The sequence below is a fragment of the Aspergillus japonicus genome, assembly GCF_003184785.1.
Source record: "Aspergillus japonicus CBS 114.51 unplaced genomic scaffold BO86scaffold_55, whole genome shotgun sequence".
Lineage (NCBI taxonomy): Eukaryota > Fungi > Ascomycota > Eurotiomycetes > Eurotiales > Aspergillaceae > Aspergillus > Aspergillus japonicus.
Window position 1 is genome coordinate 42,777 of NW_020291692.1, and position 20,229 is coordinate 63,005.

General features: G+C 54.2%; 8 protein-coding genes across 8 annotated transcripts; 4 read left to right on the plus strand and 4 right to left on the minus strand.

Annotated features, from left to right (window-relative positions):
- Positions 1 to 520: 520 nt before the first annotated feature.
- BO86DRAFT_458341 (uncharacterized protein) lies at positions 521 to 7,079 on the minus strand (the record flags this gene model as incomplete). The annotated part of the gene is made up of 22 exons (XM_025677290.1): positions 521 to 1,738; positions 1,779 to 1,818; positions 1,994 to 2,068; positions 2,217 to 2,316; positions 2,393 to 2,508; positions 2,608 to 2,728; positions 2,782 to 2,944; positions 3,007 to 3,090; positions 3,305 to 3,636; positions 3,673 to 3,753; positions 3,807 to 3,896; positions 3,932 to 4,053; positions 4,122 to 4,371; positions 4,876 to 5,136; positions 5,180 to 5,398; positions 5,519 to 5,557; positions 5,634 to 5,643; positions 5,769 to 5,870; positions 6,345 to 6,540; positions 6,677 to 6,844; positions 6,923 to 6,969; positions 7,020 to 7,079. 22 exons carry the CDS (start codon positions 7,077 to 7,079, stop codon positions 521 to 523), a joined length of 3,894 nt encoding a protein of 1,297 aa, XP_025524522.1.
- An 83-nt stretch (positions 7,080 to 7,162) lies between these two features.
- Positions 7,163 to 8,321, minus strand: pmeA (putative pectin methylesterase). The gene is made up of 3 exons (XM_025676091.1): positions 7,865 to 8,321; positions 7,693 to 7,805; positions 7,163 to 7,636 (listed from the first exon to the last, which is right to left on the minus strand). The coding sequence occupies exons 1-3, from the start codon at positions 8,305 to 8,307 to the stop codon at positions 7,209 to 7,211; spliced, it is 984 nt and encodes a 327-aa protein (XP_025524523.1). The 5' UTR covers positions 8,308 to 8,321; the 3' UTR covers positions 7,163 to 7,208.
- Positions 8,322 to 9,278: 957 nt separating this feature from the next.
- BO86DRAFT_437985 (putative extracellular exo-polygalacturonase) lies at positions 9,279 to 10,565 on the plus strand (the record flags this gene model as incomplete). The annotated part of the gene is made up of 2 exons (XM_025676092.1): positions 9,279 to 9,691; positions 9,758 to 10,565. The coding sequence occupies 2 exons, from the start codon at positions 9,279 to 9,281 to the stop codon at positions 10,563 to 10,565; spliced, it is 1,221 nt and encodes a 406-aa protein (XP_025524524.1).
- Positions 10,566 to 10,684: 119 nt separating this feature from the next.
- On the minus strand, positions 10,685 to 11,606 carry BO86DRAFT_368226 (nuclear transport factor 2 family protein). Its single transcript, XM_025670193.1, has 2 exons — positions 11,346 to 11,606; positions 10,685 to 11,241 (listed from the first exon to the last, which is right to left on the minus strand). Exons 1-2 carry the CDS (start codon positions 11,533 to 11,535, stop codon positions 10,715 to 10,717), a joined length of 717 nt encoding a protein of 238 aa, XP_025524525.1. The 5' UTR covers positions 11,536 to 11,606; the 3' UTR covers positions 10,685 to 10,714.
- Positions 11,607 to 11,823: 217 nt separating this feature from the next.
- On the minus strand, positions 11,824 to 14,101 carry BO86DRAFT_177148 (putative serine peptidase). Its single transcript, XM_025666559.1, has 9 exons — positions 13,610 to 14,101; positions 13,402 to 13,559; positions 13,223 to 13,345; positions 13,000 to 13,172; positions 12,850 to 12,937; positions 12,683 to 12,788; positions 12,470 to 12,629; positions 12,210 to 12,410; positions 11,824 to 12,153 (listed from the first exon to the last, which is right to left on the minus strand). Exons 1-9 carry the CDS (start codon positions 13,965 to 13,967, stop codon positions 11,937 to 11,939), a joined length of 1,584 nt encoding a protein of 527 aa, XP_025524526.1. The 5' UTR covers positions 13,968 to 14,101; the 3' UTR covers positions 11,824 to 11,936.
- A 474-nt stretch (positions 14,102 to 14,575) lies between these two features.
- On the plus strand, positions 14,576 to 15,404 carry BO86DRAFT_177150 (uncharacterized protein). Its single transcript, XM_025666560.1, has one exon. It carries the CDS (start codon positions 14,792 to 14,794, stop codon positions 15,251 to 15,253), a length of 462 nt encoding a protein of 153 aa, XP_025524527.1. The 5' UTR covers positions 14,576 to 14,791; the 3' UTR covers positions 15,254 to 15,404.
- A 158-nt stretch (positions 15,405 to 15,562) lies between these two features.
- On the plus strand, positions 15,563 to 17,261 carry BO86DRAFT_421415 (Zn(II)2Cys6 transcription factor; the record flags this gene model as incomplete). Its single annotated transcript, XM_025675279.1, has 4 exons — positions 15,563 to 15,833; positions 15,915 to 15,995; positions 16,050 to 16,506; positions 16,556 to 17,261. 4 exons carry the CDS (start codon positions 15,563 to 15,565, stop codon positions 17,259 to 17,261), a joined length of 1,515 nt encoding a protein of 504 aa, XP_025524528.1.
- On the plus strand, positions 17,141 to 18,883 carry BO86DRAFT_177205 (cystathionine gamma-synthase). Its single transcript, XM_025666561.1, has 2 exons — positions 17,141 to 17,664; positions 17,718 to 18,883. The coding sequence occupies exons 1-2, from the start codon at positions 17,512 to 17,514 to the stop codon at positions 18,744 to 18,746; spliced, it is 1,182 nt and encodes a 393-aa protein (XP_025524529.1). The 5' UTR covers positions 17,141 to 17,511; the 3' UTR covers positions 18,747 to 18,883.
- The last annotated feature ends 1,346 nt before the right edge of the window (positions 18,884 to 20,229 follow it).

Here is a 20,229-nt window from a genome sequence, read left to right on the forward strand (position 1 = left end):
AGGAAGGAGAAGTGGAGGGAGAAACAAAACAGAGACCGACCGACCCCTTGCATGGATGCTGTATTTCCACCCTTCTCCGCCTTCCTTCCTTCTCCCCGCAATTCTCCCCGCACTCGCACGAGAGGAGATGCCGAGGTTGTTGCTTCCCTGCCTTAATCGAGACTACTTTAAGTCACCACTGAGGTATCCTACCGCTTAAGCTCGATTGGAAAGGATCGCATTGCTCTATTGACTTATATAAATGACGACGGTCGGACGGATTCTGAAGATGATGAGGCAGGACGCGTATACTGGGCAAGAGCAACAGAAAGAAAAGAACCATCAACAGGCTGTGCTGACACTTTGGCATCCACGTCAACATTACAACAAAGGCAAACTTCACTTATGAACGCTATCGACCCGCGTCTAGCAATGTTCGAAAGGGACCATCTCCCTTCTGCAATTCTCGAGGCTAGCCTATCTTTACCACCCGACCATCCTCCATCACAACCACCACATCGAAATCCAGCAGCCTCTCTATCTAGTGCATCACAACAATCACCGTCCGCTGCTTGAACTTTTCCAAAACGACCCTTTGGATCAGATCCGCCGTCTCAGCTGTGAGGCTGCTGGCTGGCTCGTCCAACACCACTACCGACCCAGACCGCAGCAGGGCTCGTGCACACGAGAAAAGCTGACTCTGTCCGGCGGACAAGGTCTCGTTGTCCAAGAAAGCCGAGAGACCTCCTCGTGCTGAGACCAGGTCCCAGAGATTGACCTTTTGCAGGGCTGCGATGAGTTGAGAATCCTCCGATGGCCCGACACATCCCAGCGTCAAATTGTCCCGAACGGAAACTCCCGGCATGATGTAACTGTGCTGGGAGATTCCAATCAGATGCGATCGGACAATTTCGGGGTCCAGAGTTGCAATGTCAACACCGTCAATGAAGATAGATCCAGAGGTGAGGGTGATCATCTGGAACAGGCCAGAGATGAAGGTGCTCTTTCCGCTGCCGGTTCGACCACAGACTCCCACTTTGGAGCCTGCGGGGATGGACAAAGAAATATTCTTGAGCACATCAAAGCTATTCTCCTGGTACCGGGCAGTCACACTCTTGTATTCAATTGATCCATGCGAGGGCCACAGACCCCCGAACTCCGGAGCAGCGGGGTGGCCTTGCTGCTCGGAACCCCGATCAGCTCTAGCTTGAATGGTAAACTCTTCTAACCGACTGATCGACCCCAGCGAAATCTCCATCACCGCCCATTGAAGAATCAGCGATTGCAGAGTCTCGTTCAGAGATATGACATTGACCAGTGCGAGTCCGACCAGCGTCGACCGAGTTTGCAGTCGGATGGCCAGCCCGACTACTAGAATAGCGACTCCGGCAGCGACCATATCGAGCACAAGGTTCAGCCATCTCTGGACCATAAATCGCTGGTAATAGGGCCTCTGTGCTGCTTGAAGCAGTGCCTCGTGACTTCTTTGGCTGCTATGCTGCCATCCGAATGCACGGATCGTACATAGGCCGCTGATCGTCTCCAGAAAGTGAGTTCTGAAATAGACGGACATCAATGTTACACATAATTGAACCTCATGGACAACCTGTGCTTGGGGACTTATAGCAGAGGGCTTTTCGCTTCGATGTCCATAGCGCGGACTTGCTTTGAAGTCCGAAGATAGAACCTCTAAATCGCGAGTACGATGGCCAGGAGGACTGGGAATGCGGCAAATACGTAGGGAAAGGAGCTGCGACAGCTATCAATACCAAAACAAATAACCCAGCGACATCACGCACCTTGCGATAATAATGACCTGTGCCAAGGTCGCGAGAGCACCTGTCCCACAAGTTAGAAGCTAAAGCCATTGCAGGTCGAGACGATATGATCACCTTCCGAGGCATTCAGAAACGTGACGGGTAAGTTCCAGTCAATCAATTGCAAGTCTTGGCTGAACCTGCTAGACGTCAGTTTCATTCCAAACAAGGCCACTGGAATCGGACAAATAGCTCACTTGTTAACAACTGAACCGACTTCAATCGTGCTGAAAGCGGACATTGGGATTCTGAAGACATCAGTACCAAGGACCCTGTTCCAGGTCTTAGCACTCACCCCATGGCAGCTTTTAAGAGACGACCATGAAAATAGCGACTCGTTCTTGGCATGACGATGCGCAGTTGCTGGCTGGATTCTGGGTCAGTCTTGAGCCTACCCGACGCAAGATATTGCATGCCTACAAGGCGGCAAGAAGGGTGAATATCATAGATACAACCTGGAAGAAACTGTAGACCCCGATGTACTTCGCGTACGAAGACGCCATGCTCAAGGGGCTTTTATCTAACCACCACTGTAGCCAAAGAGCTGCAACTATCTGTGAACCCGTTTTCTTGAGGTCTATTGAGGTCTGACCTACTGGGAAACTTGGAGAAGAATGTCTGGAAAATCAAAAGGGCCCATAATCCTGTGCCTCGCCAGAAGCCCATGGACCGGAAATAGGAACCATAGACTGAAACCTTCCGGTGGTCAGGTCTATTGTCCTTTGTCTCAGTCTGTTTGACTGTCCCATCGGATGATGCATTCGGGACCGACGAAGGTCCTTGTTAGGTGGTATAGGTATCATCCTCTTACATGTTGTTGCCCTTGGATGGAATATTGAGATATGATGCCAGTTCTCTCGGCGAGCCTTGGGCTCGGATTCTGCCATTTATGCCGAGAAGGATAACCAGATCGGCGTACGGCAATAGCCTTTCTAAAGCAGCAATATGTCAACTCTTGATTCAAAGCTTTTCACCTTTCGCTTACCTCCGCTGGAAGCAACAACCACAGTCTGTCCGTTCTCTCGCATCATGCCTTGGGGTCCGAGAAGTCGCTGTGCAACCTTCCCTTCTGTCTGGGGATCAAGCGCACTGAAACTATCGTCTAGAACAAAAAGCTCTTTTCGCGCATATACGGCTCTGGCCATCACCTGTAGAAAGAATTGTCAGAGAATACACCTCCCTAGAAGTCAAACGCAGGGCGGCTACTTACAAGTCTCTGCTTCTGTCCACCACTCAGCGTGACACCATTGCTTCCGACCTCTGTGTGGTCCCCTTCAATGCTCTCGTCGAGATCCTAGTCCAACTCACAAGCCCACAGCACTTTCCTGTAGAGCCCAATATCAATTTTTTTGGTTGAGGCCAACGATTTTCTCTCGGATAGAACTGTTCAGAAGCCAAGGCGATTGGTCGCAATACGCACAACCCCGGATGTCCTTTTCCACGCTGCCTATGAGTAGGTCCATTTCTCCAAGCATAGCTCGAAGAAACGCAGACTTTTCACTGCCTACCGGTCCCAAGATAAGTGTGAGCTGCGACAGTGGAATATTGACCGTGATATCTTGAAGCACGACAGAAGATGATCCGGGGTAAGAGAAAGTTGCGTTACGGATGGTCAACGCAAATCGAGACCCACCCCCGGACTTCTGATCTGATGAAGGTCTGACTGACTCCATGGCCTGCTTTTCAGACTCAACATGAGTTCCTGTTGTGCTGGGTGATATGCGGTAGTCCGCGTGGGTTGGACTCGCGAGGAACCCTTCAATTCGGTCTAAGCAGCTCAACGCCGCTACAACCATAGGGACCAGTTGGAACACAGCCACCAAGGGAGATGAAATCAAACCTAGGAGAGAGATGGCAGTGTAGATATGAGACGCACTGGATGAAGCCCAGGTGCTGGATCTAATGGCAGCGTAGATGGCCAAAGTCACCACGGGGGATATCGCCGAAGGAGCGTACGCTGCGGAACGCATGGTCAGCTCATAGCATTGTGGCATGGTAGTCCAAACCTACCCAAGCCCATAACCCACACAAAAATTGTACGGTATTTCGAAGCAGAGTGCACGGAGATCGGAAAGTCTCTGGGAGAGGTCCTTTGCGAAACTGGATAGTCTCACAGTTTTCATATTCAAAAGTACCGACGTGGTAGCATCTATCGAGGATCCGGGAAAACATTAGCGATGATTCGACGAGGCAGAACCGACTGTTCGGGAACTCAGCAGTTGCTGTACGCTCTCCAGCCATGCTCTCTGGCTTTGGCCTACGTGCTGGGACAATTTGTATGTAGCAATGGCGCAAATTGCTGCCACGATAGCGGGCGAGACGCACGCCGCCCCGACTTGCCACTCCAACAGCCAGGTTGCGATGCCGATCTGCAACAGACTGAAATACACCTCGTGGAGCTGCTCCAATCCCGTGCATGCCATCTCCACATCGGTGCTCATCAGAGCCACGGTCGCCTTCCTCGCTTCCACATCACTGAGTTGGAGGGCTTTCCGATAAAGTGCTGAGATCAGAGTTCCGCGCAGAGTCGTAATGAAACGGAGCTGAAGACGCCAATACGCACCAGTAGCAATAGCTTAACCCATGTACACAATGGCGTAGGCTCCCAATAAGCCATAACCTATATTGACGTCGCGATATGATGTCTGCTCTAGCCAGCGAAGAAGCTTGGGCATTAGGATTGGTTACAACAAGGTGAATGCCAGAAGAAAGAGTCGCGGCATTGCTGGATGCGACAACCTGAAGATAAAGACCCTCAACGCAGCTTTGACAAGCCTATGGTTCTTCGCCTGGCTCTTTTGAAAGACCTCCTCAAAGTTTTGGTGCAATCCAGCGCCAGCGCAATCCTCGGGAACATTGTGGAGGTCGCCCAAGGAAAGAGCCGTTTTGAACCCCCTCCACAGAAGAGAATTGGTTTACAGGAACAGCCCATTACTAAATAGTCCTTTCGTCTCCCCGGGCGATCGTGTAGCATCATCTGAGTTGAGGAAGTATCTAGTCTTTCCCCTTGATTCAACAAAGAGAATCGCGACTTTGACGACTAGATTGAGTGACGCAATCACCTACAAAGCCAACATACCATCATCCAGCAGCCAGAGACTTCTCAGACGAGCAGCATCGAGCAATGTCGAGAGAAGATAAGAAAGCAGTATGCCGGGCGGGGAGATCGCCCTTTCGTGTTCCAAGTATGAGAGTAAACCGACAAAGACGGAATCTGCTACCCCTAGAGCCAATGCTGCCACCCCCAACGGCTGATGATCCCTGCGTTGCGGTCGGGCATAGATGACAAGAAGTGACAACTGAAGCAGGCCAAAGACTGCAGCCAGAGACTGCAACAGCACTAGTCAGAATTATGCGATGAATCCGCATACTGGGAGACAAACCAGCTTCAGTCTTTGGAAAGGTCGCGCCCCAATCTTGGGTTTCCTTGTAGAGATGAGCGATTCGAATGGTTGCAAAGCCAATGAATAGGACTGATGGGGGAATTGACAAGATACTTTCTTCAAAAGCGACCGTAAAATCGAAGCTTCGGCAGTGCACTGAGACCTGAGGGCCCAGCTGATGATCCGCCAGAACGCAGGATGCAGTTGGATTGATCGAATCTATTAGGGCAGTAACGTGGACGAGGCTTAAGGTGCACAAGACTGCGGGAAGGATCAGGGGCAACAAAGGCGCAGCAACGGATGGGAACAACAGGGGATTTCAATGCAGGTGCGACTAACCAAGAGTCCCGGAGTTATTTATAGGCTGCTGATAAGGAGCTGCCAGGGATTCAAGGTTTTCCAGTTATCTCGACCCTGGAGGCTCCAGACTCTCTGCCAATCATTCGAGGCTTACTCGCAGGGGCCTGAGTCATGTAACATTCATTTAAAATGTATTATATCTACTGCATGGTAGACTCCTGTCAAACAGCACAAGCCATGAAGCGGACTGGCAAGGGTCATACTGAAACCATGTAGTAGCTGTGCTAACCAGCACAGAGGCAAAGGGACAGACAATATCGCCGCTGCGATGACAATCCAGGCTCCAATAGACGAAGGACGCCATCGATTGCACGCTAACGCGCCAATGCACCTAGCAATCCAGTTCATACAGCGATATCATCCCTCCAAGTGGTCTTCAAAACAATGTGTCTCTTAAACTCTGTTCATTGGTCTTTCTGTAGTCTCGGCTGAAATATTTACAATTCACCACGCATTCTGCTTCCAAACATTAAGGCTGATAGTACTGAAGACTACGCCACAATCACTGCAGGTTAATCAGAACCTCGATTGTGGACCATGATCTTCAAGATCCGTACTATTAACCAGTTGCTTGATGGAAGAGCATTCTCAAATTATACTTCTGGCCCCGATACCTAGTACTCTTTACTCCTCTCTGCGAGTCAAAGCCGACTCTCTCAAACCAGAGGGTCTCTCATGGGCGTTGCACGGGCAGTCCGCGGCGGGTCTGGTTACGCCTGGCGCGTTGCGCGGGACGTTGACGGCGCTGGTAACGCCTTGGAGACCGCCACAGCGCAAGCAAGCCTCGATACGCCAGATCACACACCAAGATTGCCAGATCAATGTAGGCGACCTCGATGAGGATCATTGCGACGAGGGTTCGCCGCTGTGCGAGCGCCACCCAATGGTCCCGGATGCCCGCGATCTGGCCTCTGCTGATCAACCAGTCCACCGTTTCAGCCTCCGTCCATATTTTGTCGCGTCCCAGAACGGTTCTGGCCATCAGATAAACTTTTGAACCTCTTCACATGAGTGGTAGCGTTGCTTAGTGAGCTGGAAGATTTAGTCAAGCACTTGCAAGAAATGAACTCATATTAAAAGTCCTCTTTTTGCTGCATCTTCTGCCAGGGCTCTCCTGTATCTACCAGAGCGTTTGACCCTCTAACAATCTGACAGGGTTGCTGGCGGTCATCGTCCTGTCGGAGACGTGGACAAGTGATAAGTTCCGCTACGTGATGCTCTTCAAGCGAGGTACTATCAATATGGTCAGGGCGGGCGGTCAGCGAGCTGGCTACATTGAGACCCCGGGCCGCCGAGAAGCCCTTTCTAGCAAAAGTGAATAGGAGGATCCTTCACTGTTTCAGGCGGTGGAATACTCTCGAGGCTATTGAGCGTGCCACATACGATCGTGGCTGGGCGGCATCAGATCCCAGTTCCACTGCTGAACAAGTCTACTACAATGAAATCTGCGATACAGTCTTTGGGACGCCATGACACTCACGAAACGCAGAGCCACCCTCAGACGCAGGACGTCAGGGTGCGCAAAGCCATTGCCCTTCATGGCGGCTCTTATCGTAACTCTATCCAAAGACTATGTCTCTTTTTTCTCGCGACGGAATACCAGTACATTATGGCTGAATATATTAAGATCGTTATAGTCCACTACCCACCACTAAACATATTGTGTCCTTTAGTAAGTCCGATCGATCCAATCCCCCCAAGTGGAACCCAGCACTGTAGTCTTGGTCACAGCCGCCGAGATCGAGCTCTCGTACAGTCTGCTGGACGTGCTCGATCCATCACCCGAGTTGTTGTACTCGTAGTACAGGGGAGTCGCTCCATCTGCCATCGTCGTCCATCCCTTGGGGTTGATAATATCGGAGAGGACCGAGTTCTGATAGATGACCCGGGCCAGAACTCGCCAAGGACGACCCAAGTAGACCGACTCGGTCAGGGACACTCCCGACGCGGCCTTGATGTTGCAGTTGTCGAAGGCATACCAGCCATCGTCAGTTGAGGTTTCGCGCGAGGAGGCAGTAATGGCTCCCGCGCCGTTGGAGACGATGTCGCATTCGCCGAACCAGACGGAGGCGTCTCCGAAGATATAGTCCACGGCACCTATTTGTGTCAGCCATTGCAAGTATACCTGTGTCTTGACTTTGGTGTATCCATACCCTCAATCAAACAGTTGGAGTAATATTGAGTGCCGGCTTTGACGTAAAGGGTGTCTTGGTATCCCGTAAATTGGCAGCCGTAAAAGCCCAGTTGATCTGCATTGCCGACCAGTCTATAAACTCCGCAGTCAGAATCAAGGTCAGTGTCAAATCAAATCGAGAAAATACATACGCCACGGCTTGAGCGCCCTTTCCGTAACCATTGGCGACATTGATATTGTACATCTTAAAGTTGTCGGAGACCACATTGACGGTGGCACTCTTGTCCAAGGACCCGGCATCGGGCGAGGAGATGGTATGGGTGATGGTGACGACATTGTTCTTGTATGAGCCGGTGTCACTAGTCTGTCCGTACAGCGTAAGGGCTCCAGCGTAGTTGATTGTGAGCTGTTCAGAATAGGTGCCACTGGCGACATAGATGCATGCTGCGGCAGTTGAGGAGCCGAGAGCAGTTAGGGCTGCTCCGATGGTCGAGTAGGTTTGCCCCGAGCCCACACTCAGACAGCCCGACGGCGCGCTGGTGCGACTTGTCCGCTTCTCGAGCGATGAGGCTGGAGCTGCCAAAGCTGGGGCAGCAAGCCCAATAAGGGCGACAAGAGCAGAATAAAAATGCATCGCAGAAATGTTGGAAAGTCTTTCGTAGTGAAGCGCTGATCTTTCCACTGTTGAGCATGCAGTTGGCGGATCTGGGCGGACGGAGATATATAGGATTCGGGTTCGGCCCAAGGAGAAATGCGATCAGACAACGAGGGAGCCACTTCTGCAACATTTCGAGTATTTTCCACCTCTCAGTTCGATGTTGCCTTGCAACTGCCAAGGCCGAGGCACGAGGAATCCTTCTGACTGGCTCGAGCTGAGGCTTGGTGGGAACAGGATTGGCATCGACAGTGCGGAGAGTCCGGAGGAATGCAGCCCAGACGAAGAGGAAGATCCACATTTCCATGAATAGGAACAACTTCTCCAATAGCCTCCCGAGGCGCTCTATTCAGACACTCGGCAGTTTGAGTTTGCAGAACCTGGAGTGCCCCTGACAATTACCGGTGTCTGTCTGTCACAGGAACAGGCTCAATTTAGCCGGGGTGGGCAGCGGGAAGCTGAAACGCTGGATTGCCAAGGTCTCCTCTCGGCCCTGGCTAAATTGACCCGCTTGTCTCACCAGGGTCTTGGGCTCCTAGCCACAGTATAGCATTGGATGCTCTGCCAGGCACCTCCATACCACTCTACCGACCATCGACCTCCGATTTATCCGCAAGCGAGGCAGCGGAAATGCCGCACGTGGCCCGGACCGTTGGAGGAATGGGCGACAGCACTGCTTCAGTTTCTCCGTCCAGCCAGCCCCACTGATGATTCGCATTCACATGTCAAGCATGCAGTTCGTCGGAGGCGGTGCCCCGAGACGAGATGCTGAAACAGTCAATACTCTTGCTGCCGTCCGTGATGAAAATAGCACGCCGTGTCTCGCATTTCAGGTAAGGATCGCCCATCTGAGCTTCAGTCAGTTATATATCTAGGCTTGTGAATGATCTGGCTCATTGAGCTTCATCAATATTCTCGAATCTGTATTTTTCGTGCCTGTGCCCTTCAGTATGGCACCCCACTGGACGTCTCTGCTGCTGGCGGCCGTTGGCCTGGTTAGGGCTGCACCCTCGCCCGTGCAGCACAGCCCGGATGCTGCTCTTCGCCCGCGTGCGGTCTGCACTCCAACTGCAGGGGGCAGCTCTTCTATCGACGATGTCCCTGCTATCACCAAAGCGATTGCTAGCTGTGGGAACGGTGGCACAATTGTCATTCCCGCAGGCACCACTTACTACCTCAACAGCGTCCTCGATTTCGCTGGCTGCACGGGATGTGACTTTCAGGTCGAGGGTTTGCTGAAGTTCGCCAGTGACACCGACTACTGGGAGGGGCGCACGGCCATGATCAGCATCTCCAAGATCAACGGACTCAAGCTGCGGTCCCTGACGGGGTCGGGGGTCATCGATGGAAATGGCCAGGATGCGTGAGCCAACACACCCCCATCACCGTTCATTCATCACAGTACTGACTCTGCTCCGAATCTATCCAGCTGGGACGTCTTTGCCTCGGACAGTAGCTATGCCCGACCAACCCTCCTCTACATCACCGGCGGCAGCAACCTCGAGTTCTCCAACTTCCGTCAGAAGAACCCGCCCAACGTCTTCAACTCGGTCAAGGGGGGCGCCACCAACGTCGTCTTCTCCAAGCTGCGCATGGACGCGACCTCTAAGTCCGACAACGACCCCAAGAACACCGACGGGTTCGACATCGGCGAGAGCACGTATGTCACCATCTCGGATACCACTGTCAAGAACGACGACGACTGCGTGGCGTTCAAGCCGAGCTCGAACTACGTCACCGTCGACACCATCACCTGCACGGGCTCGCATGGGATCTCGGTGGGCTCCCTGGGCAAGTCCAGCAGCGATACGGTCAAGAACATCTATGTCACTGGTGCGACCATGATCAACTCGACCAAGGCCGCGGGCATCAAGACCTACCCGAGCGGCGGCAGCCATGGGGTGTCGACGGTGTCGAATGTGACGTTCACCGACTTCACCATCGAGAATTCCGACTACGCGTTCCAAATTCAGAGCTGCTACGGCGAAGACGCCTCGTACTGCACGACATACCCCGGGAACGCGAAGCTGTCGGGCATCAAGGTCACCGGGTTCAGCGGCACCACGAGTTCGAAGTATGATCCCACCGTGGCCAACCTGAACTGTGGATCGGGTGGAACGTGCGATGTGACGATCAGCGGGTGGAGCGTCAAGGCTCCTTCGGGCAAGTCGCAGGTGCTGTGTGCCAACACCCCGTCGAGCTTGGGGGTGACCTGTACCTCTGGGGCGTCGGGTTAGGTTCGGGGGTTGACTTCCTGCATCATGTACACATGTATTCATCAATAAATTCATTTCCCCTTCGTCGCACCTGTCTACATTATTCATCCGAACTATTTATATATGATTGAAATCCCTCCCACCCACCACCCAACTCCCACATTACTAGCTCAATACCTCGGCACCGCCTCCTTGGGAATCCCCAACAAATCCCCCACCGGCCGGCCCAGCAACCACGCATCCATCGCGGCATACAAATCAAAGAACGCCTGATTATCCATCGTGGGCAGATCATTAAGGATCGGATGGCCGAGCCGGGACTGCGCGACAGCCAAATACTGGTAGCCGGGGGGATACTGCTGCAGCTCGGAGGGGTCGAAGGGCGGGACGGTGCGTCCGTCGACGGGGACGACGCGGTCCTTCTCGTAGAACAGCTTGATATACACCACCTTCCACTCACCCGCTTCCTTCAGACAGAAGTTGATGAAGCGGCAGTCGCACTCGACGTCGAAGTCCACCCCATCGTCCCAGCTGAAGCGCTGCGTGATCGTGGCCTTCATCTTGCCCACGGCGCGCTGGGTGGCCGGGTTGAGGTCGACGAGGGTGCCGTTCTCGCGGTGCATGATGAAGTCGCCGTTGGCGCGGCCTTGGATCGAGGTCTGGATGAAGTCGTCGATGGGGAGGCCGCCGCTCCATGCTTGTGTTGTCTTAGTACAAATTGAGGGTTGTACAAATTGAGGGTTGGGGAGGGGGGAAGGGTCAGGGTCAGGGTCAGGGTCAGGGTCAGTGAGGAAGACGCACTGGTGAAGACGAAGGCGCCCTCCTTGACGAACAGGTGGCGGTAGTGGTTCCATTCGGATGCGTCCCGGTACACCGGCCAGCCTTTGCACAGTTCCGAGACGCAGTATCGGTCGTTGATCTCGGACGGGGAGCCGTTGATGTGGCTGTAGATCGTCGGTTGGGTTTCTTTCTCGGTGATGTTGTAGACCATTGCGGCTGCGTGCTGTGTTTTTAGTCTGAATTGAGTTAGCTATGAATTTAATGCTTTGCTTCAGAACAAATAACTCGTCTATCTTATATTTCCTTTCCCCTCTGATCTGGATGGTTATCGGTGATGTCATTCCCAGGCATCGCGTGGTGCTCCGAACAGTTCCGTCTTCGGGAATGTCTTCGGTACTTGCGCCAAGATGCCCGCATGGTTATGACATATACCGAACCGCTGTGAAGAAGACATTACCTCGTCATGAACCAAACGTGTATTTGCAATGATTTGAGTATATACAAGTTTTCGCCCAACTGCCAACACAAGATTACACGTGACATCACTCACGGATATTCGATCCGCACACTACCGACACCATCGGCTAAACCCTCTCCCGCACGTCTCTTCCTCTATGCATAGAACTCCGCCACCCAGGCCTTGATTTGAGCGACCTCGTTATCCACCACCTTCTTCACCCCGGCGTTGACCACCGAGTCGGAGATGTAGAGATCCGAGCAGTGGAAACCGCCGGGGATGATCTGCACCGGCTCGCTGGGGGTGCTGGCCAGGGGGCCGCCCGGTCGGAAGGTCGACGAGACGGTGGCGTCTCTCCAGGGGTCATATTGACTGTTTGCAGCGTCAGTGGTCTTGCGCTTTGCTTGTCCTCGAGGTGATGGACTTACCCGTTCGTCCAGATCAACCGCGTGGAGTTTCCATTCAGGAACCATCCATCGGTCCAGGCGTTGAAGGTGTTGGCGCTCTTGCCCTTGGCGCTGCCGTACGTGAAGCCGTTGACTTCGGGGAAGTACAGCGCGCATTGTCGCTGCCAGTAATCCGCGCTCACGAGACGGGGGATAAGCGTCGTCTCGCTCGTGGGGGCTCCGCTATTTTCAGTCAGTCACACATCGCGCTGGGTAGCTGGGTCTGGATTGAAAGTACGTACTCCTGCCACCAGAAGAAGGGCTCGTTGCACAGGAACCATTGCCATTGGCGGTCGACGGCGTTGTCGACGGAGGTGTCGGTGAAGAGGGGGCTGGTCGTGTTGTAGGTGTCGTAGCAGGCCACGCTGTACTCGTCGGACCAGTAGCCGTACGAAGCACAGTCTGAGGTTCTGGAGTTAGCCGATCGCTCGTGTCATTTGGCTGGAGTAACCTACAGCCGGGGAAGATTTCGTTCTTGAACCAGGTCGCATAGCCCGTGAGAGCCTTCTCCAGGCCGACTCCCTCTGCGCCGGGGGTCACGGCGGCACCGGCCTCGACGTTCTGTTACCGGTTAGCAAGTCACGTACTCAGACAAGGCACGATTATGCTGCAACAAACATGCCTCGACAGCATCGCAGAAAGCAAAGAAGTCCGAGTAGCCGGTCGCGAAGGTGTTATCCTGCCAGAGGTAAGGCCCAATGGGAAGAACACTGTTCTGGTCAGCATGTCCTGCACTCAAACCGGACGCAAGCAATGATAATGGACGACTCACGCTGCAAAGTCATCGAAGTGCTCGAGAGCCTCAAGGCCAAACAGCTTCTTCAGTTCCGTCTGCTGAGCCTTGGTGCCCGTCTTGCCAATCTTATCGACATGCTCAGCCACCAGCGAGACGTCCTTGCTGCAGTTCTTGGCCATGCCGTCCTGGATGGGTCGGAAGTATTGCCACTGTTCGGTCAGTTACGGATGCACACCAGCCACGGAGCAGGCCTACTCACGAAATCATAGATCGACTCGACGGGAGCACTGGTCGCGTGGTAAGCCCAGAAGGTTCCGGGCGCCAGATGCTCGGTCCAGGCCGTCAGGGCTCCACTGTAAGAGCCACCGACGAGCACCCACGGCTGTAGCAGATCATCAACAGGTGTCACCCAAACCGTCAAGCAGCCAGACCACTTACCACGTGGGGCGCATTGCTGCTAGTGCTGTTGCGAGCGAACCCCAACTTCACATTTTCCGCAAAGTATGTCAGATCGAGAACTGATTGCTCCAGGGTGAGGTACTGGAGGGTCTCCGCGGTGAGGTTGGTGTAAGGCGAGGAGCCACCCCAGTAGCGGTCTATCCACATTAGTCGGACAATACACGTGGTCGGACCACGGCCAACTCACGCTCAACCAGAACCACCGCACCCTGCAGCTGCTGCGCATAGACACCCGTCAGGGTCGAGTTGGTCAAGTAGCCCTGATACCCGTCGGCCGAGACCTCGCCGGGGGTGAACAGGACAACCGGAGAGCCGGGGCCACCCCAGTACTGGGCGCTGTACCAGTAACGCTGGGAGAAGGTACCCTTGGACGGATCACTGTGGTCGATCAACTGCTCGAACGTGCTTTCTACCACGGAAGATTCAGTGGCTTGGCTCGTGGCAGCGATCGGACGCGGAGCAAGACGGGGAGGCCGAATGGCTGCCGCGAGCGATGCCCACAGAGCCGTCACGGCCACAACACTGACAGGGGAGCAGAACCGCATGATTGCCGTGCTGGGGATTCTGAATCACGAATGATCGGGAGAGTGAAGAATCGCACGATCGGCCTGTGTAAAAGTCGCGGGGGCCTGCGAGCAATTTATGAATGCGTCGAGGGGTCCGTCCGTCGCGGCAGGGGCGACGAACCAACAGCAGGAAATGAACCGGCCATGGTGCGCACAATGCAACCCTGTGCCACGCTCTGGCCAGGGAGATTGCGCGCTGGAGTGGTGGTATCTGCAGGTGAATTGGCGAGGGTGCAGGTTGACTGTCGATGCAGCGAGGCGGACCTCCTCTCCTTTCTCCGTCGGACAGCGTCGGGCCCGCGCCTGTGGTGGAGCCCGGTCGCACACATCGTCAAGAACCGGCGTGCCAGCTTATACCGGAAGGGGCATTAGGCTCACTTTTCAGGATGATTAGTCTGCAGGAACGGGCTTTGCCGGTCGCGCAACTTGCAGGGTTAGGGCGAGAAGAAAGAGGGGGTGGGTGAGCGTTAGGGCGTGGGTTCGGCAAGTCTAGATAACTGGCAATCTATTTGTTTATCGGCCCAATTTGCACTCTTATCGGTCCAGCACGCAATGCAATCTGCAGGGGCGGGGTAGCTTCATTCCACATTCCATTTCTTCTCGCAGTGGCGTTCTGTGCATTGAAAATGATGCTATGGCCTTGTTGCTCCTTGTTGAGGTCTGCATCTCTTCCCGACATGCCCCTAAAGCCGTTGGGCTGGGTGCCGTGAGGGCTGCGCCGGTCACTTGACCGGGCTCTCCCTTGCCGTCTCCCCTCAACGTGGACATGAACACAGTAAAGCTTGGGATAGGGTCAGCTCTGCATGGTTTCTTTTCTCTCCATAGAATTGGGAAGAAGTCTCGGGGATTTTGCTAAGACCGTCAACTTTCCGCACGAGCAAACATTGGAGGATACAGACAAGGGAACGTGCGATGGGTACTGTACGGAGTATATCGGCAGAGCTTATGTACAACATCCGTGCGGTCGAGATCCAAACTCGAGGAGAATATGTCTCGGCTTGGGTCATGGCACCATGCTCGACCTTCCACAGTTGATATTGCTGCGGTGCAGTGGCGGGTGCAGATGCGTAGCAGATTGGTTTGGTTGTTTTCCTGAACAACATATATCTCCCAATCTAGGAGGTGTACATGTACGCCTTAGCACCGATTCACATGGTTGGACCAGCATTGAGTTTATGGTTGTACTCCGTGAGGCTCAATTCAAGCAAGCGTGCTTCCGGAGATGTTGCTGTCGAGTCCTCACACATGTTGCACTTGTATTATAGCGGTGGCTTCAGCGTCCTTCCCAGTTGTTTGATCATTTCGTGGGGACGGCAACACCGGACGAGAAGGCGGCCGGTTATGGCAAAAAACATCAAGCGATGGTCACATGATAGGGGTGCATCACCTGATCATCTGGCCGAAAGTGGTTAGTCGCTTCCAAGGCGGCAGGGGCGTGAGCAGCTGCCCAGTGCGCCATGATCTGATGTCAAGCCTTATCAGCTATCACAAACGTCGCATGGTCGCATGGCATGGTTCCTGCTTCGACTGGTGGTGATAATTAGATCGCCAATGTCATCCATCCTCACACCTCGATGACACCCCTGCAGGCCTGCTATACCTGCCGATATCGGCGCATTCAGTGCGACCAGGCGGCACGACCCTGCGGAAAATGCAAGAAGGCGGGGGTGGAATGCCTGGACAAGAGACCCGTCCGATGGGTCAAGGGCATCTCCATCCGAGGCAAGCGAAAAGGGTTGTCTCTCAGCAACTCTGAGGCAGGCCCTTCGACCGGGTCGGCCATCATCCCTTTTGTCGTACGCCCCAGACCCTCTGGTCCAGCCATAGATCATGTAAGCAAGATAGGTAAGATCGCGGTGCCCGGTGGGTTCACCCGCCCTATAGGGAAACCGAGGATCTAAACACTAACCAGTGTGTGACCATCAGCGCCTGCCACGATGCCGTTCGAGCTCGGAGATCCCTCTGTCGCCTGCTTAGATCCAACCTCAAAATACTACTTAAGCTACTGTTAGTGCCTTCTCCACTTGTCTCACGTACATCTTTCTCATCACCAAATCACAGATGAGGACTGTATATGCAGCCTCTTCATCGTCTACGATAGCGATAGCAATCCGTTCCGAAAACTCATGTCGCTAGCCTTGAGTGACGCCACTCTGTTGAAGGCTGCTCTCGCCCTGGCAGCGCGCCACAGAGCGAACCTGGGCTATTCGTTCCAACGGTACGACGAAGAAAGCCCGCCCACTCACCTCAATGTGCACCAGGACGCCCTGGGATACAAACATCGCGCAATCAAGGCAATTTCGAATGCACTCAATGATCCGGTTTTATGCGCCCAAGACAGCACCGTGGCCAGCGTGTTCTTGTTGATCTTCCTCGACCTGCTGGAGTCTGGAAGCGATCGGTGGAATTTTCATCTAGAGGGTGCGAAGAAGCTGATCCGTTTCAGTCAGCACCAAGCTCGCGAGCCTGGGCAGACGGTCAAGCTCATTCGAGACTTCATTAATAGTCAGATATACCTGTAAGTGACAACCGTCGACGCCCTCAGTACCCACAATTGATGAATGCAGCATTGAGACGCTTGGCGCGACCTTCGTGCGTCCCAATTTGTTAACGGATTCAAATCCGTTAGATCAAGCCCGCGTGGTGCCCAAGGAAACAGAGGCCGTAGAGCAGTCGTTTCTCGGCTGTCCAGACTACCTGTTGATTGCCATTCGATGCATTTCACTCTCTCGCGACGCAGTCCACGATCCTCTCGACCAAGAGACATTGGAGTACCATAAGTACAACGTGGCATCGGTCGTTCAGATGGTGACAGAGTTCGATTGCTGGTCCTGGGCCGTTAACTTGCCGCAGTCTGACCAGACCCAGGAGAATGCGATAAACGACCTTTGCATTTTAGCTGCGTCCTACAAGCTCGGAGCCGAGATCTACGGGCAGCGCGTCCTCGACACTCTATGCCACACGAACACTTCAATAATCGATCTTCTGACCCAGTTGATCCAGTCCATCAAAGCACTCTGCGCCAGCGACAACCTTCTCAAATGTGCTCTATGGCCGATCTGTATTGCAGGCTTGGAGTGTGACCAGGCCGGGGAAAGAGACTTTTTGATTCAGTCGCTCGAGCATTTCTGGGACAAAACGAAATGCGTCAACGTGATCAATGCAGCTAAGATCTTGCAAGCACGTTGGCAGCGCAGCGGCCGTCAAGCACAGGACTCCTCGCCGTGGATCGTTGATATTGGGCTGTCCGGGCGTGATTGGCTTCTGATTTAACCCGTGGCTTGTGCGGGTGTGGCTGGGGCAGCTGGACTGCGGCTAACCTGTTTCGGAAGAAATGGATGTGGCGGGGCCCGGGCGAAAGAGGCCTTTCCGCATACGGAAAGTGAGGGGAGTGGGGCCCGTTCTCATCCGCCACACTACAGTAATCACAACCATATAAGGTGCTTCATGTCGAGGTCTTCGTACGAGGAAGGTCTTCAACCGAAAGTCTTTACTTCCAGACCGCTCACTAGACGTGTCCGACATGGCTCCAGGTCAAGCTCATCCTGCAACACTGGCACTTCATGCCGACGACCCTCTGCATCTGGTGACCGACGTCGCTCCACCGATTCATCTTTCGACCACCTTCCGCTTCCCCGACAATCCCGATGAATTGATTCCGTCGGTAGATCCTGTCGTACGTGATTGACTTGGGATCTGTGGCTCGTGTACCTTGGCTAACTTCTCCAGGATGAGTTCACCGGCAAGAACTACGTCTATTCCCGCGAATTCGCGCCCAATGCAACCCGCTTCGAATCCATCCTGACCAGTCTGATCGGAGGACATGCCGTGAGCTACGCCACCGGTCTCGCGGCCCTCACTGCAGCGCTCACTCTGTTAAATCCTCGGCGTATTGCTGTGGGACAAGGCTACCACGGTAGCCATGAAGTCATTGCCGTGATTTCCCGCCTGTCGGGGCTGCAGAAGCTCGACTTAGACTGCCCTGCTGAGAGTTTGGAGAAAGGGGACGTTGTTCTTCTGGAGACGCCGATCAACCCATTGGGCACGGCGTTTAGCATCGAAGCATATGCCAAGAAGGCGCACTCCCGCGGCGCGTACCTGATTGTCGATAGCACATTTGCGCCCCCCGGCCTGCAGGATCCCTTCCAATGGGGAGCAGATCTCGTCTTGCACTCGGGGTCCAAGTACTTTGGCGGCCACAGTGACATGCTGTGCGGTGTTCTCGCAACTAAGGACGAAAAGTGGAAGAAGCAGCTTATCGAGGATCGCCTGGCCGTGGGCAACGTGATCGGAAATCTGGAGGCCTGGTTAGGGGTGAGGAGTCTACGGACTCTGGAGGTCCGCGTGCAGCGCGCGAGCCAGACCTGCGGCAAACTGGTCTCCTGGTTGGATCAGGCAATGAAGTCCGCCAACCCCGCGCCAGGCAGCGATGAGAGCGTTGTGCAGTCTGTGGTGAGCACAATATACCATGCGAGCCTGCAGGATGAGCCGTGGCTACAGAAACAAATGCCTAACGGGTTCGGCCCGGTCTTCGCGATTGTGCTCAATAAGGAGGATTTCGCACGGACGCTACCCAGCAAGCTGAGCTTCTTCCAGCATGCGACCAGTTTAGGGGGCGTGGAGTCGCTAATCGAGTGGCGCGCGCTTTCTGATTCTCGTGTCGATCGGAAGTTGCTGCGGATCAGCGTCGGTCTCGAGCACTGGGAGGATTTGAAGAACGATCTGCTGCAGGCTTTCAAGGCGTTGATTGATGCTTAAATCTAGCCGAGGAACCCGCCACGCTTCTTTCCGGTGCTGTGAAAAAGAAGATGTCATCACTAGCCGCGTGTTTTCATTTCTGTCAGTTATAGTGTCAAGTTAGCGATCAAATCACTTTGTTCATCACTACCTCCCCTTCTGCATTCCAAGCTCTCGTGCAAACCGCCTGCGTATACCATCATACCATCGAAAACAGGATTCTTGGAGACATGGCAGGATCGTGAGGAATAGGTATGAGGATCCGTTGGGTTTGAGACGAGCATTCGTGACTCCCTTTTGACCTTCGCGAGTTGGTAAGTGTTATTGACCCTGACCCTGAGTAGGAAGGGACCTCCTGCCCGCACCAGCCAATTTTGGTTATGAATTCACCTTGGAAAGCCTCGTCGAAATTCACCTGGCATGACAATCCTCCACGGCTCATTACTCCGACCCGCTGAGCAGGTACTTGTCGAAGATCGCTTTCGAGAGCCACAGCGATATTGCAACTCCACCCCATCAACACGGTCGTCATTATGGAGCCGTTGCGCGACCCCAATCCAAAAGCCGCACACACCGCAGCGATGGCCGCTCACATCCTGGAAAGCTTTGGTCGCATCCCCTACCTCCTTTGGGGCCATTTAGCTGTGCGACTGGCCGGAGGCCGCGACCTGAGTAACCCACACCTACCCGACAATGAATGTTCCTTCATTATAGACGATGCCGATCTGAAACGGGCTGTTCAGGTCCTAATGTCGGGCGGATTCCTTCAGTGCACGCTCCGATGGCACTGCCGCTACCGTCTCGGCATCCCGGGCGCGCGACTGACATACGACGCTCACCTGCACACATCGGAGCGGGATGAGCATGACACCTGCTTTTGCTCTATAACCAGTCCCGCATTATCCCCGATCTGAACGGAGCGATGGTCCCCGGGCCTCCAAGTCCACACGGGCCCCTGGTGCCGTACATGTTCTCCAGCGATCCGAACACCGTGCCTCCGCGTGATGAGGACCGGGGCAGTGGGTACTGGCGCGGGCTGTGGCCAGTGCGCGCTCTCAAACCGAACGTGCTGACCGTGGCGCTGCTGGACTGTATGCTCCGGGACTATGCAACTCCGGGGGGCCAGAATCCTCGAAGAGTGGCTCGTGCTGCTCGTGCGGATGATCGAGCCGGCCTATCCCCCGACGATGAGGCTGCCACCGCGCTATCGGGCGCTGTGGAGGGCGTGTAACTCCCGAGTAGTCGACGACGAGTGGCAAGCGACTTTTCTGGCGCAGCTGGTGTGCCGGAACTACGAGTACATCCCGCGCCCGGAAAAGGAGGAGGAGAACGACGACGACGTAGCCCAGAGGGCGGACTTTATGGTTTCCAGAACGCAGTTTGTCAATGACGGTAGATGGCTGTGAAGCGATCGAGATCGATGATGAGGTTGATGGGGTTGACGGCGCATCGATAGCATTGCGGATGGCATCGTGATGTTTTTTTCTAGTAATGTCGCAAGAAC